Source organism: Octopus sinensis, linkage group LG3, assembly GCF_006345805.1.
Source record: "Octopus sinensis linkage group LG3, ASM634580v1, whole genome shotgun sequence".
Classification (NCBI taxonomy): Eukaryota; Metazoa; Mollusca; class Cephalopoda; order Octopoda; family Octopodidae; genus Octopus; species Octopus sinensis.
Genome location: NC_042999.1, coordinates 74,107,975 through 74,124,135, shown reverse-complemented (window position 1 = coordinate 74,124,135; position 16,161 = coordinate 74,107,975). Strand labels below are relative to the sequence as shown.

The following is a 16,161-nucleotide window of genomic DNA, read 5'->3' as shown; positions in this document are numbered from 1 at the left end:
AAGATACAGAGGAGCCATAAAAACTACAGATACTCAGGAAATTGATTTTCTCAAATGCTCCATTGACTCTTTAGAGATAGTAAATAATTTCTCCTACCTAGGAGACCAAATTAGTAGTGGCAGAGGATGTACAGAGAGTATAATAGCTATAATAAGAATAGGATGGAGAAAATTCAGGGAGTTTTTACATCTGTCTGCAACCAAAATAGCGGTAGTGAGACATTGGCCTTGAATGCAGAATACATGCAAAGGCTAGAGAAGAATGAGGCTAGTATGATCTGTTGGATGTGTAATGTAAGTATACATGTATGACAGAGTGATAGTGCATTGGAAAGAAGTTAGACATAAGAGAAATGAGATACAGTATGCAAAAGGGAAAACTGCACTAGTTTAGTCATGTGGTGCAGATGGAGGCCAACAGTTCCATGAAGAAGTGCCAAGCTCTCGAAGTGGATGGAACTTATGGAACAGGGAGACTCAGGAAGGCATGGGATGAACCACTGAAGGATGACCTCAGGACGCTGAACCCTTCAGATGAGATGACAGAGGACTGAGATACCTGGAGTCTTGCTGTACTCAAGATGGCCTATTCTCCACAGCAAATGTATTAAGGCCTCTTCCACTGGTACCGACGATTGGCTTGCAAGAGTCCTGTGCCAGTGTCACCTAAAAATCACTTGCACCACATAAAAGTGCTTGTGCCAGTGCCATGTTAAAAACACCCATCACTGACTGTAAAGTGGCTGGTATTAGGAAGAGCATCCAGCCATAGAAACCAAGCCAAATCAAATCAAAACCTAGTGCAACTCTCCTGCTTGCCAGCTCAGATCAAACCTTCCAACCCATGCCAGCATGGAAAATGGACATTAAAGGATGATGATGATGATGATATACAGGGTGCTGTGAATAAACTGTTATCTAAATTACACGAAAATGAAAGTAACACTGACACCTCATTTTAACAGATATATTTACCAAAATTACATTAAAATATCTTGAAATACTAAAGAGTAAATTTATTCAATAAAATCGCCATTGACTTCAACCACAGCCTCCAGACAACTTCGGAATATCCTGCAACTCTTCTGGATAGTCTCCTTGTTTAAGTTGGTGAATGCTGCCATAATCCTAGCTTTCAGTTCATCTTTGGTGTTACAAGGAAATTTTTGGGGCTCTTGCTCAACTGCATCCACACATAACAATCAAGGGATTGCAGTCTGAGGAGTTAGGTGGCCAGATTAACATCTGGGGGCGGGGGTGGGGGGGGGGTGCAGTTGCAGAAATTGTCTGACAGCCGTGACTAGGTTCTCCTGCTTGTGTAGCATGGTATAGAGTCCTGTTGCCAGATATAGGGTCTTCCAGCAGCCACCCTCTTGACCCAAGGTAATACTACTTCCTCCAGTCATTTGATGTAGGCCTTCATGTTGAGTCTGAGGTTGTGATGTTGACTGGATGTTTGATTTTTATAATTTTTGGGTACGTGTTTTGGGGACACAGCAAACACTCAGATTGACACCCAGACACTCTGAAATGTTCATATTGGAGCTTCTGGTGTAAATGCCAAGCAGTACAGCATGTCATTTCCAAATTTCTGGCAGAGTGAATTGCATCGTGGTGCTGTTTTTATCACAGACGGTGCCCAACTGATCCTACTATATTGTGTAGTCAACAAAATCAAAAACTATGAGCATGCATAGAATTAATGATATAAAATGGTGATAATTTATCCATCGGACCCTCTGTGTGTGTGTGTGTCTGTGTTTGTCACCCACCACTATTTGACAACTAGTGCTGATGTCCTTATGTACCCATAACTTAGTGGATTGGCAACAGAGACTGGGAGCAATTGACTCATTCCTGCTTCTGAAAAGGTGTGAGCATCCAGAGAATCTATTGTGTAGACATCTTCTGCATGTGCAAATGGTCATGAATGATTTTTTTCCACAGACCCTACATTTATCTTCACTTCTTGGGCTAATTACCAAATATTTAGGCAGTGATCCTCCAAAATTATGACTTCCACTTTATAGATGGTGTCATCATCAATAACAGAATGTGGTCATTCAGTAATAGGAACAGTTTTCACCAATGTCTGGCTACAGTTGAACTGGCAATACCAGTGCTTGTCTACATCGTTTCATGGTGCATCGTCACCATAAACTTCTTTCATCTCACCGAAAGTCTCTTTTGGTGTACAACCTTTCAAGTATAAGAACCACACTACTGATCTGCATTCAACTGCCTCCATTATAACAACTTGGTCCACTTCAGAAGCTGTAAAAGACACACAAATACTAGTGAAAAGCTGCAATTTACAATGTGACATGTGGAGATATGTATGATTATACCTCTACAGTTCCATTTCCTGCAAAAATCAGAAGTGGGTCAGTGAAAATATTTAATGAACACTCCTTGTATGTACATAAGGTTAGTTTACATTGCATGGGGGTGAGGAGAGAGTGAGAAAGGTTTTCTAGCTCCTACTCATCTTCTCTCACTTTGTGTAGTAAATTAATCTAATATTGTTTGGTATTTGGTGTGATTATACCTATATTCATACATGATAAATATGCAAAATCTGAATTTCTCATTTTTTAATATGTTCATAAAACAATAAGATTTTTCAGCTTTGAATTATATTTTAAAAGTCTATGGAGTACCTCAGTGTTACAGAATACCATCAAAGAACCACTATGTTAAACCCAATTCATCTATCCATATAGGATGCAAAAACATGCATGGACACTTGATCTTTAGAAAGTTTTGTCGTTGGGGTAGAAAATGTAGGGAAATATAAAAGTCCTAAATATATTATAATTCTAAGAAGAAAGGTTTATGACAAAGCCTTTTTGTAGATCAGTGAAGCTTAAAGAGAGAAGTGCTATAGAGGAAGGTTACTTTAAGTGTAGACAATAAGTTGCAGATGTAGAACAATGACAAGTGCAGTACCTCAGAAGAAACAAGATACAGTGGATCAGTGATAAGTAACAGCTAAACAATAAGTGGATTTTTTTTAGTTGGTAGTAGAATGTAGTCTGAAAAGTATGTTATATGATATAGAGATTGATTTATTACAGTTGAATAGATAAGATGTTAGACCAAGCATATGAAATTTGTAATTTAAATTTAGTCTACACCCTTGTCAAAATACTTTATTCTGCTTTACTTTTGTGAATCTATCAGAGAACAAATACCAGTTCAGTTTAAGGTTAAGAACCTGTTGTAAGACATAAAATCTAACTTGACTTTTCATTCTAATTGCTCCAAAAATTCGTGCTATTTTCCAATATTTTATAATCTTACAATCTACATGAATTAGAAAAGTTGTTGATAAAAGTTGCTTATGAAAAAACTTTATGTTGTGTTCTATTAGTAAAACTACCATTCTTTATGGAAGCATTTGTTTTCGGTTTTGTTTTGCTAGATAGTCTTTGTTATGTTATTGCTAATCAAAGATTTTTTGGTTTTAAGTTATTGTCTTGATTTTGTTCTTAGTTTTCATTATATTTTTGTGTGTTTTCAGTTTGTGGTACTCGAAAACGAGATTTGATTGAACCCAACATTCGGAATGGACATGATGCTTTACATGGTGAATGGCCATGGGTTGTGGAGTTACTCAGAGGAACCAGATTTGTTTGCACTGCCTCATTGATCAGCAGATATTATGTGCTTACTGCAGCTCACTGTGTAAAGTAAGTACTTTCAGTATACTAATCTCATATGTATATGTAAGCAATATAGGTATTTTTGTATTGTGATCAAACTGCTTTATTCCCATATCAACACTTATTTATCTATGTAACCCTTTAGCATTTAAGCTGGTGAAAATATTCTATTTGTTTTATGTTCAAACTGGCCAGACCCAGGCTCTCTCACCTTCCCTACAATGGCATTATAAAAATAAACAACCACATCATCGAAATTTCAATGCTACAAGATAAAGCATGATTAATTCAAAACAATGTAAATAAATAATTTACATTATTTACGTTTGATGGATATTTGTCCTCATCTTATTTGTTGTTAACACAACATTTCAGCTGATATACCCTCCAGCCTTCATCGGGTGTCTTAGGGAGATTTTGAATCTGGGTTCTCATTCCTACTGTTACCAAAATGACCGTTGCTTTGTGCTAAAAGTAAATATTATAAGTGCACATAAGGCGTAATGTCAAACATTGGCACTGAATGTAAAAGATCTGGGTAAAAGACTTTTTTTGTGTTGTTTGTGGATAGTATCTGTAATATCTGTAGAAGATGAAGGCTGATAAAGATACAAGAAGTAATGTGTTTAGAACTTAGGATACTAGATTAAAACAAATAATGATATAATCTACAGCAATCCTTTCCACCCCATCCATCATGAAAATACTATGAAAATGATGGTGATTATGATCAACGTAAACTCTGATCATCATCATTATCATCATCGTTTAACGTTCGCTTTCCATGCTTGCAGGGATTGGACAGTTTGACTGGGGACTGGTGAGCCAAATGACTGCACCAGGCTGCAGTCTGATCTGGCAGAGTTTCTACAGTTGGATGCTCTTCCTAACGCCAACCACTCCGAGAGTGTAGTGGGTGCTTTTACATGCCACCAGCATGAGGGCCAGTCAGGCGGTACTGACAATGGCCATGCTCAAATGGTATTTTTACGTGTCATCTGCACAGGAGCCAATGTTAAAGATATCATCATTGTCATTATTATTATTATCCTCATCTTTCAATTTTGTTTCCATTTCTAAGTGTCGTCCCAATACTTAGGGCAAAGAAACTCCCTATATACATTGGTAGGCCATTAAAATAAACATACCAGATTGTTCATTTACAAAGTCTTGCGATAGAAAAAGGAATGAAGAAATAAAAGAAAGAAAAAGGAAAGAAAAAACAAAAAGGTAGGATAAATGAAAACAAGAAAACAGAGGAAATAAAGGGGTGAAAGAAAAGAAATTTCACAGTGACAATACTCTTCTCCATATGTGTGACATACCAGTTAAAACAATCTTTTGCATTCTTGCATGGATGGTAAGCCAGGGATCATCCTAACAATTCTTTCCAGTACATAGACAGAACCATCAAAGCTAATAAACCAGATATTGTTGTGAAAGACTAAAACAATAAAGTCTTATCGATTAGTAATTGATCCTTCATTCCTCTGATCTTACATCTACACCTTTTTTGTTCCACTGATAGTAGATCATTCTCATCTAGGTACTTATAGATGCTACTTGATATGATGCCCATCATCAGTTTCTGCATCAGTGGCAAACAAGATATTGGTCAGAAGTTTCCAACCGCATTCCCTTTACTTGGGTCTCCTTCTGGCATAGTACCATTCTTCCTTTTGTTAACCAGGATGGTACTTGGATAGTATTTCGTTCAGCTGTCTCGCAATTCTCCTGTGCAGAGCTGTCAAGTTTTTAAGTCAAAAACTCTGAACCCCATCTGGGTCAAGTGCTTTCTAGTTAGATATTTTCCTGCACTGATCTCTAATCCTCTCCCCGGTTATTCTTAAATCCTCCTGCTGATACTCTCCACTCTCCTCTTTAACCACTCTGCTACTGTTTCATGTTGTTTCTCCTGAGACCATTTGTTTGACCAGAATCTTTTGCTTTTCTTTTCCCATCCAGTTCCCGATAGACTCCTTTCTGATTTTGTCCAAAAAGTCTGTTCAGTCTGTACTGCTCAATTCTCTGTTCATATCATTTTAGTTTATGTGCTTTAGCTTTCAACCTCTGTTTTAATTCCTCACTCACAACATTGATTTCCTTTCTCTTCACCCTATACTTCCTCTCTAGCTCAAAATATTTCTCTTACTGAACTTCATTTCTCTTTTTCTGTTCCAGAATATTAATATGCTTTCTGGTCTCATTAATAGACTGCATTATTCTCCTTTTCTGCCATGGTTCCTTCAGGTTATGTTGACAGTTACCTTTGGCTTTCAAACCTAACTTCCAGGTTATAAAGATCGAGATTGCATTCATCAGATTGTTGGTGTCCGTGATGTTGTCAGTCATGATATCACCAGTGACATCATTTATCTTCCTGACCCATTCATTGTGTTTCTTTCTGTCTACTTTTTTAAACACAAAATGAAAGCTCTGTTCACCAGAGGTTCAAATATCAATGATTTCATTTAAAATGGATATCTGTTCCTCAGTTCTCTCATCGCTTTCCTGATCAATAATTGTAGCCTCATGCTCCCTTTCTTCCTTTAACTCCACTGCCTTAGTTTCACTATCTGCATTCTCTTCCTCCTCTTTCCATTCACTGCTGATCTTACTATCCCTAAGCACCTGTCTCTTAATGCTTTCTAGTTCAACTGGAGACAAACATTCATTCTTTCTGATGGCTCTAACTTGGTCACACAGATTTTGTTTACTCAATTCAAAAAGGCCTCTGTCACTCTATGCCCTGTACATTCTTTTCCTATGTCCCCTAACAGGTACTTCATTAGCATTTCTTGGATTACCCAGAAAGTAGCACTCCATTACAACTACATTCATTTCTTTCATCATTTCTTTATGAGCCTTCATGCATGTCATCCTTAGATCTACTCTTGTATTGCCTTCCCATGCTTGTTCCGGCTCATTTTGATAGAATCTTTCAGTTTGTCTCATTTACTTTGCATTTTCATTGTATGTCTTTTCATCACTCCAAACCTTTTCCCAAAAGTTTTCAACTTCTCCCATGGGAGTGGGGGAGGGGAAATCTTCAGCAGTTATTCTCTCCTGCCCTATTTCTCTGTAGAATTCTTTTGCATTGGATGTGAACAGATTATTTTGTTTGTAAAACTTATTTCTTTTCTCAAATCTTTGTATTCTTTGAGTTTTTGTTTGGACTTTTTGTTTCAGTGTTTCTTTTGTTGAAAGCAGTTCTTCTCTTGGTGAGAATCTAGATTTTCTCTTCATCTTTCTTCTTTTTCTGGATCTTACATCATTTCCACAGATTTGTTCATTTAATATTGATATTTTACCTCTCATTAATTCAATCTCTTTTTCAATTTTACTTCTCCAGTGTAGATTTCTTCCAATATTTAGTTTTCTTTGTCTTTTTTGTGGGGTGGCTAGGAGGCATACAACTGGTTTCAATTGACTTAGCAGATGTGTAAATAATTTTATTTAATTCAGTAAGATCAAATTTTAATTCTTGTATGACTTCTTTTGTCACATAGTTGCCAATTTCAATTTGCTTTTTATTTTGGCTTATATTTGAGAGTTTATGAAGTGGCTCTCTATCATGCATACTCGCAAGTCTTACAACTGCAAGCTTATTCAGAATTTTCTGTTTCATTTCTATCATAGACTCTCTGTGTTCTTCAGCAAATGCGATTTTCAAATACTGTATCTTTACTACTTTCCTGGCTATCTCTAGCAAGTTCATTACTATTTACTTCTTCAGGCGTTTATATGATTTGGTCAGATGGTAGTCTTTCAATTAAGACATGTTGGGAACTGTTCTCTTCATCTGATTCTACATTTCCTTCCTTGTATTCTACATTTCCGTCTTGTATTTAGGTCATGTTCTGCTACATGCTTGATCAGGATTATTTCACTATCTGTGAGTCTATTATTTCTAAAGGTGTCCCTCCTAACATTTGCTAACTTGTTTTCATCCAAATAGGGTCTGCTGTTTTGATTTCATATTCTCTATATTTTATTAGAGTTTGAAGTGTGTCTCTCTTGAGATGCCCCACCTTATACATAGTAATAAGCATATATTACTTCTTTATACTATTCTCAGGTCCATCTGATTCTCTTACATTTTTCTTTCTGTGGTGGCTGTGGTGGTGAACTTGAAGGGTTTGAGTTGGGGCAGTTCCTGTTCAAGCAGCCACCCAGTTTCATATATGGAGAAGAGTTTGTGCCAGTGGGTGACTTTTCGACCCCAGGCTGGCTCTCTCCTGGGGAACACACTTCCAGATTAATAATAAAATAAGCGATTTGGTGCACTGTTTTAATTTTCCCTTTTGATTTGTAAGACATTTTTGTGTGGCCGATGTAGAAATGGTTATTATCCCTACCATTATTGTCACTCCACCATTATTACCATTACAATTACCTCTACCTTGCCATTACAGTAGCAGTGGCTATCATTGGTTACCACCACTACTGTCCATAGTCTCTGTCCTTGCAGCCACCCTTTAGAGCCATGGCAACAGCCATTATCATCATTGTTATGTGCTGGTACCAGGGACAGGCAGAATTAAGTTAATTCTGCCAGCTTTGCTACTACTACTGTGTAGTATTTATTAAATGTTGCTTAGTTTCAACTTTTGCTTTGTACTTAACAAAAGGGATCAACAAAGGGGCGATCACACCCATGCAGTCAACAAGGGTCAAATATGTGTTTATTACAACAGGGATTAATGAGAGCAGTGGGAGACCTTGGAGAGAAGGAACTCATCCTGCCCTGTTTTAATAACTGATAGAAAAAATTATATATATATATTAATATGTACACAATTGAATTTACTTTTTTCTTTTTACAAGTTTTGCTGTACTTAATAGTTTTTGTAATTGTACAGTTTGTAAATACTGACAGTTGCTTATCTCCTGCACTTTTATCAGTTCTGGGAAGTGTTTCGAGTTGTTACAGTTTTTCCAGGATATGAAAGAGAGATGTTTGTGTGTTTGAGAGACTAAAGGAAACTAAAGAATTATGTAATCACAGAGAGTAATATTTTGAAATTTGCATAAGCTGGAGGTGTTTAAGAGTGTTCTTGCAATAAGAGGGATGTTTATATTTTTAAAAAGTCAGAGAGAAAACAAATAAATATTCACAGACAATTGTGGACGTTAAAGATTTTAGAGTTTTTAAGGATGATCATTGTGTTTCCAGCCAGAGAAAACTATAGATAGTTAAGTTTTAAAAGTTATTTTGAAGGAAATTTTAAATAATCATAGAAAATTGTAGATATTATTATCATTGATTTGACTCATGTTCGTTCTTATTCCCGATAGAACTTATGTATTATTATTATTATTATTATTATTATTATTATTATTGGGTGAGAGAGCCATGCATGCCATCAAAGTGACACTGAGGTACAATCATACGAAGCTCAATATACCATTATGAAAGGCAGCAAGCTGGTAGAAACATTAGCACGCCAGGCGAAATGCTTAGCAGTGTTTCATCTGCCTTTATATTATGAGTTCAAATTCGACTTTGCCTTTCATCCTTTCGGGGTAGATAAATTAAGTACTAGTTGCGTACTGGGGTCGATCTAATTAACTGGACCCCTCCAAAAAAATTTCAGGCCTTGTGCCTAGACTAGAAAAGAATATACCCATCATGACTACACGTCTGATAAAGGTACACTAGGAACATGCATCACAAGCATATGTGCACGACATGGTGATTTTATATCAAGATAAACAGTGCATGACCTTGCAGGTGGTGTCCAGATAGTATTTTGTTCAGGTTGAGTAGCCCATCCCACTCAAAAGGTCCCTCAATAAGGTTTGTTTAAGGACAATGAACGACACACCCATGTTTCCAAAGGTGAATTATTCAAACCCAAAAGAATCCCTCTCAACACATGGCTATGATGCTCCCCCACTACTTCTGTTCATGATCAGAGATGCACATATCATCAGCCACCAAGGGACATTCTCAACTGCGTATGGTCAAACAACTGACAAGGAAATTTGTGGCATTGAGCAGAATATTTACTGTATCACATCTGTTATACCAAGACAATACAATGTGTATGATAACACTTGCAATTGGTTAAGATGAGAAGCCAGGAGAGCCACTGCCTGATACAGCTAGAGTGTTGATACCTATTATCTTGTTTTTAGCATTGAGCTTTGTTTTCAGTATTGATCTAACTCGTCTATAGCACTCTTTCATTATTTTCTCTTTCAGTTGTATGTTGTATCATATCTAGTTCATTGATTCCTAAATATTTATATGTCTGGCTTTGGTCTAATTCTCTTATTTCATTGGCTTTATCTAGTGTGATGTTGCTACTCTTAACTAGTTTATTATTATTATTATATGAAAACTCGCAGAGTATTTCGCTGGGTATGATGGAAGGTGTCGGCTGTCCACAGCCAACAGACAAGGCTCTGGATAGCTGACACTTTCCATCATACCCAGTAAAATAAGCTGTGAGTTTTCATATAATAATAATAATAATAATAATAATAATTATAAAAATTTATTTCTTTATTGCCCACAGGGGGCTAAACATAGAGGAGACAAACAAGGACAAACAAAGGGATTAAGTCGATTACATTGACCCCAGAGTATAACTGGTACTTATTTCAGGATGAAAGGCAAAGTCAACCTCGATGGAATTTGAACTCATAAGATAATGGCAGGCAAAATACTGCTAAGCATTTCGCCTGGCATGCTAATGTTTCTGCCTAAATTCTATCAGAATAAGAATGAATCTGAGCCAAATCAACAATAATAATATCTTCAGTTTCCTATGATTATTTAAAATTTCCTTCGAAATAACTTTAAAAATAATATTATTACTATTATTGAATGAGAGAGCAGTGCATGCCATCAAAGTGACACTCGAGTAAAATATATGAAGCCCAGTATACCCATCATGACAGCCTGTCTGATATGGGTACACCAGATACATGCATCACAACCATATGTGCATAACATGGGACGATGCAGGTGGAGCACAGTTAGAATTTACTTCAAGTCGAGTAACCCATCCTGCTCAAAAGGTCCCTGAATAAGGGTTGTTTAAGGATGTTGAACAAAACACCCATGTTTGCAAAGGTGAATTATCCAAACCCCAATGAATTCCTCTCAGCACATGGCTATGATGCTCCCCCACTACTTCTGCTCATGATTAGAGATGCACATATCGTCAGCCACCAAGGGACATTCTTAACTGGTTAAGGTCAAACAAGTGACAAGGAAATCTGTGGTATTTAGCAGAATATTTACTGTAGCCCATCTGTTATACCAAGACAAAGCAATGTACATGATAACAATTCCAATCAGTTAATATGAGAAGCCATTAGAGCTACTGCCTGGTACTGACTCAATTATTACTACCACTACCATTACTACTACTACTACTACTACTACTACTACTACTACTACTACTACTACCACTACTACTACTACTACTACTACTACTACTACTACTATTATCATTATTATTGTCTAGTTTTTTAATCTGCATGTATGTTACAATCACTCAACAAGACACCCAGTGTCCTTGAGTGAGTGAAGGATAAGAGATGTTAGAGTATGACTGAAAGCTTGGGGAGGGCAAGTAGCAAGGGTAGTAGCAAAATATTTTCATGTAATACAACACGTACATTTAAAATGATAGGGTTTTTCTAAGGATGTTAGCAGTACTTGCTAGCATAATCTTTTAGATTTCTCTGAGACATGATTCTCCTGGGATATTATCTAAGATGTTTCTGACATCCCTTTCTTATCATACCTAGGCACTCCCAATAACAGGAACGGTTCTTACTTTAAGATACCACAACTTTTTTATTTCAATTTCCAGGTCCTTATATTTACTTAATTTGTCAAATTCTTTTGCAGATATATTTTTATCATTGGGAACACTTACATCTAGTAGTCTACAAGTATTTTCTTCTCTGTCTTTAATGACTATGTCTGGTAAATTATTATTATCATCATCATCATTATTATTATTATTATTATTATTATTATTATTATTATTATTATTGCCTTTGCACAGCTTCTAACGCTGGAGATGTAGTACAGTGTCAGCTGTTCACTACCAGTGAACTAAGGTAACACCTCTTATTTTTCGAGCACCTTCTGGAGTATTCGAGCAGTTCCAAGCAGTGCTGTTTTCTGCAAGTGCTCCACCCTTATTGCAGCCCCTATTTGTTCCCTGCACTATTATTATTATTATTATTATTATTATTATTAGTAGTAGTAGTAGTAGTAGTAGTAGTAGTAGTAGTAGTAGTAGTAGTGGTAGTATATGAAAACTCACAGCTTATTTTGCTGGTTATGATGGAAAGTGTCAGCTGTCCTCAGCCAGCAGACTTAAGTGACACTTGATTACTGGTCATTGTTCAAGAATCCTGCGATGAATTCTTGCAGTTCCAAGAAATGTTGGTTTTACAGGTGTTCTACCTTCACACTTGCACCAATCTTTTTCAGCCATGTTAGAAGTTGAGAGCTAATACTTCCAAGTACGCTAATTACTATTGGTATCATGTCTACCCTCCTCATTGACCAGAACCTTCGTATTTCCCACTTCAAATCGTCATAGTTGTTCATTTTTTCTTCTTTTTCATATTGATCTTGTCACAAGGGCATGCTATGTCAGTTATCATACATGTTCTTTCTTTTTTATTCATCACAACAATGTCTGATTTCTAATGTCTGGTCAGGTTATTGCACTGGATCATTGCATACCACCAGATTTTGCAATTCTCATTTTCGGTGACTCTTTCTGGAGTTTGCTGATACCATGTCTTTGCTTTTTGTAGGCCATGGTTTCCACAGAGCAACCAATAGATTATTCTTGCCACATTGTTATGGCGTCTTTGTATTTACGCCATGCCAATTTCAGGCATTTGCTTACAATGTACCTACCATTTCACACCTCTCACCACACATACTGCATTTATCGCTGTCAGTAGTGTTATCTGTTGCGCACTTCATATAGTTGGTCCTTAGTGCTTGTTCCTGAGCTGCACATATGAGTGTTTCTGTTTTTACCTTCAGGTCACTTCTCCACATCCATAGCCACCAGTCTCTGCATCTGTCTTGGCATACACATCTCTTCAAAACTAACCATACATTTTCTTTTCCTTCCAGGCTTTTTCTTTTTTTTTTTTGTTCATTTCTTGTTTAAATTTTTCTTTAGTCACACAATTTTCAGTGTTGATGACACCGGCCTTCTTCATGTGTTTCAACAGTGACTCCATGGCATTTTTTTATATACTATTCTAGGCTGTTTTCCTCATCTTCGAAACAGTCCTGGCAACTGATTAAACTTCTCCCACCCTTTCTTCTGGTTAAGTACAGCCTATTGATGTCACTCTTTGGGTGGAAGGCTCCATGTACTGTCAACTTTTTTCTGGTCTTAGTATCTATTTTCGCCCAAATTTGACGTCAATGTTACTTAGTTTGATTTGAAATAAGAATTTGATCAGCTTAATAATCCGAACTTAATCCTGAGCAAAGCCAAGTTATACTGCTAGTTATTATTATTATTATTATTATTAAAATTATCATTATTATTATTATTATTATTATTATTATTATTATTATTATTATTATTTCATATGCGTGCAACAGATTAGACTGTTGGAAAAGACAAATTCCTAACAGCGGGCTACAATAAGTAACTTTAGATGCCAAGAATCTTCCTAAATATCCTGGCTGTCCCTAATAACAATGTTTTTGGAGCTGCACTAAACTAGGTTTTATGCCTATTTCCTCTATCCATTTGTTCAAATTTTTAGGGATAGTTGCAACTGCACCAATTAGTAGAGAGGTACATTTTACCCACACTTTCCATAGCCTCTGTAACTCAATGACTAGGTCCTGGTACTTTACTATTTTCTCTATACCTCCCATATTGACTGGGACTGTAACGTCAATTACCTGGCACTTTCTATCCTCTTTGTCTTCTACTACTAAATCAGGACTCCTAGCTTTTATTTTTTTGTCAGTGTGAATTTAAGAATCCTATATTTTATATTTCTTACTTCCTATTACTTTAGTAGAATAATGTTTATACCACTTATCAATATGGTCAAATCCTAGCTTTCTACATAACTACCAATGGATTATTCTCCCTAAGTTGTTATGTCTTTTCTTGTATTTTTCTGTGTCAGCATGTGACATTCGTTTACTATATAAATAACATCTTCTTCTTTTGATTTACATAACCTACATTGGGAATCTTAACTGGTTTTTGTCTACCTTGGCTTTTATTTAATTAGTCCTCAATACTTAATCTTGTGCTGCTGCTACTAACAAGCTTTCTGGCTCCTTTTTCAGCCTCCCTTTTTTCAATCATAACCATGTCTCACTATTACTAATTTCAGAAACTATCTTTTGGAATCTATCATGCAAAGCCTTCCCTTGCTATTCAGATCATCTTTCTTCCTTTTTCTGCTTCTTACTTCATTTGGCTCAAGGTTTCCTTGTGCCCTGTTACTCTAATAACTCTTAATAAACTTTCTTCACTATTACTTACAGGATAATATATCTACTTTAGCTTAGCTAACTTCATAGTCTGCCACTGATATTAAACCGCAACATCTTTCTTTCTGGATAAGTATAGTCTTGTAACTCTTGCTCTTGAGTGAATCCTCCATTCATATTAAATTCCTTCCAAGTTCTCTTGTTTCGATTTTCTTATTCAGGTTTTGTCCAATGTACAAAAGCTACTGAATATCTAAATAATGATACTGCTCAAGTATTTAGAGACTTCACTAGCTCCTCACCCTTCTGATACACTCCTCAATTTTCATTCTCATTTCTATAGTTAGAACTTTATCAGATTCTAATACTTTTAGATACTTATAACTCTCTCTTTCTCTCTGTGATTTTATTGACTGGTCATCTGATAATTGGATGCCTTCACTGCTGACTACCTGACTCTTGTTACGACTAATATTGCATGCTTATCTATGCCCAATTCCATACCTATATCTTTGCCAAAAAGCTTGTGATTTGTATTGAGGAATTTATTTCTTTTTATTCTTACTAAAAAGCTTCAGATCATTCATGTAGAACAAATGGTTAATTTTTCCTTTACTATCTCTAGAGTGATACCTCGCCATAGTACTAAACTGAGGTGAATTAAGAATAACACAAATATTAAAGGGGATAACAAGTCACCTTAGAAAATTCCTCTCTTAATATTGACTTACCCCAAGGCTGTGTCACCTGAGTTGAGATCTACTTTCCATTTCTTCATGCTATAGCTAATTAACTCTCCTATATCATCTGCAATACTGAACATACTCAAACATTCACTTATGCATGAGTATGGAATAGTGTCATTGGCTTTCTTATAATCTATCCATGCTATAGTTAAATTTTTCTTTCTACATTTCACTTCTTTTAGAATTGCTTTAGCTAGGTATAATAGATCCTCTAATCGTCTTCCTGCAACCTTTCTGCTCTTCTGGTATTAAATTCTGGCTGTTGAGGTGCTCGTAAAAGCTTTTTCAGAGTATTCGTGTTAATAGCTTCCACACTGATGGTAAACAAGTGATTGGTCTATAATTACTTACTATATTACTCTTGCTCTTGTTTTTCATAGTGTGTACTATTCTCTCTCGAGTCATCCAATTGGGGATGACTCCTCCGTTTACATAATCCTGAAGTTGTTTCCGACTAAGTTTCTTTAACCAGTACCCCTAGGCTCTTCCAATTCGGTATTCTTGCTAGCACTTTATTCAGTAATGCACCAGTTAGTTTTAAGATTTGGCTGCCTCTAACTAGCTACTTCTTCCCTTACTTTCTTTAACCATGCTGCATATCCATTATGATTAACTGCCTTATCTCAAATATCATTCCAGAAACTTCTAGTGTTTTCTGCATTAGGCTTCTCATCTTCGGTATTTTCTTCTACACTTTTTATCTCAAAGAATCTGATGTGCTGATACTGATCTATTCTTTTTTGATATCTGGAAAGATTACCTATAATTTCTATCATACGATGTTTCAACTCTTCTATGACTATTCCAAACCCTTTTTTTCTCAAGAGAAGATTTAGATCTTGCGTTTACTAACTTATTCAGTTTCCAGGCATCTATTCTACTCAGATCTTGTATTAAAAGCTTCACTTTATTTTCTAATCTCCTTTTCCTCATTTACTCCTTCCTAATCTTTTTTTGAGGAGTATCTAATCTTTTAGTAACTACTTCTCCTCTTCCTGTAGAGATCAATAAGTTAGTGTCACCTATATTTTTAGTATCTATCCTACTGATAACAGAATCTACTTTCTTAGTCATATCTAGCAACTTCTTTCAATTGATACTTTTTAATATCACATTTTTTCATTACACATTTCTTCCTGCAACTCATCTAAAATCTTCTTCACTTAAGTCATTGGTTCCAATTGCCTCTTCCTGATCGTTAGTACTATTATTATTTTGGTCAGTCTGCCTCTGTACTGAACCACTGCTGAGCCAGAGACCTTTCCTTAAAGGTCTAGCCACATTT

The 16,161-nt window shown here is 36.1% G+C and overlaps 1 protein-coding gene and 1 long non-coding RNA gene across 2 annotated transcripts in view; both read left to right on the top strand.

Moving 5' to 3' along the window:
* LOC115209480 overlaps positions 1–16,161 on the top strand; it is a 447,652-nt gene that overhangs the window by 396,488 nt on the left and 35,003 nt on the right. Inside the window, exon 24 of the mRNA XM_036501652.1 lies at positions 3,524–3,692. Coding sequence (XP_036357545.1) covers positions 3,524–3,692 — 169 coding nt within the window. The remainder of the gene's footprint in view (positions 1–3,523; positions 3,693–16,161) is intronic.
* Positions 5,090–10,069, top strand: LOC118762479. The gene is made up of 3 exons (XR_004998233.1): positions 5,090–5,101; positions 5,988–5,990; positions 9,989–10,069. It is a non-coding gene; the product is annotated as an uncharacterized LOC118762479 (long non-coding RNA).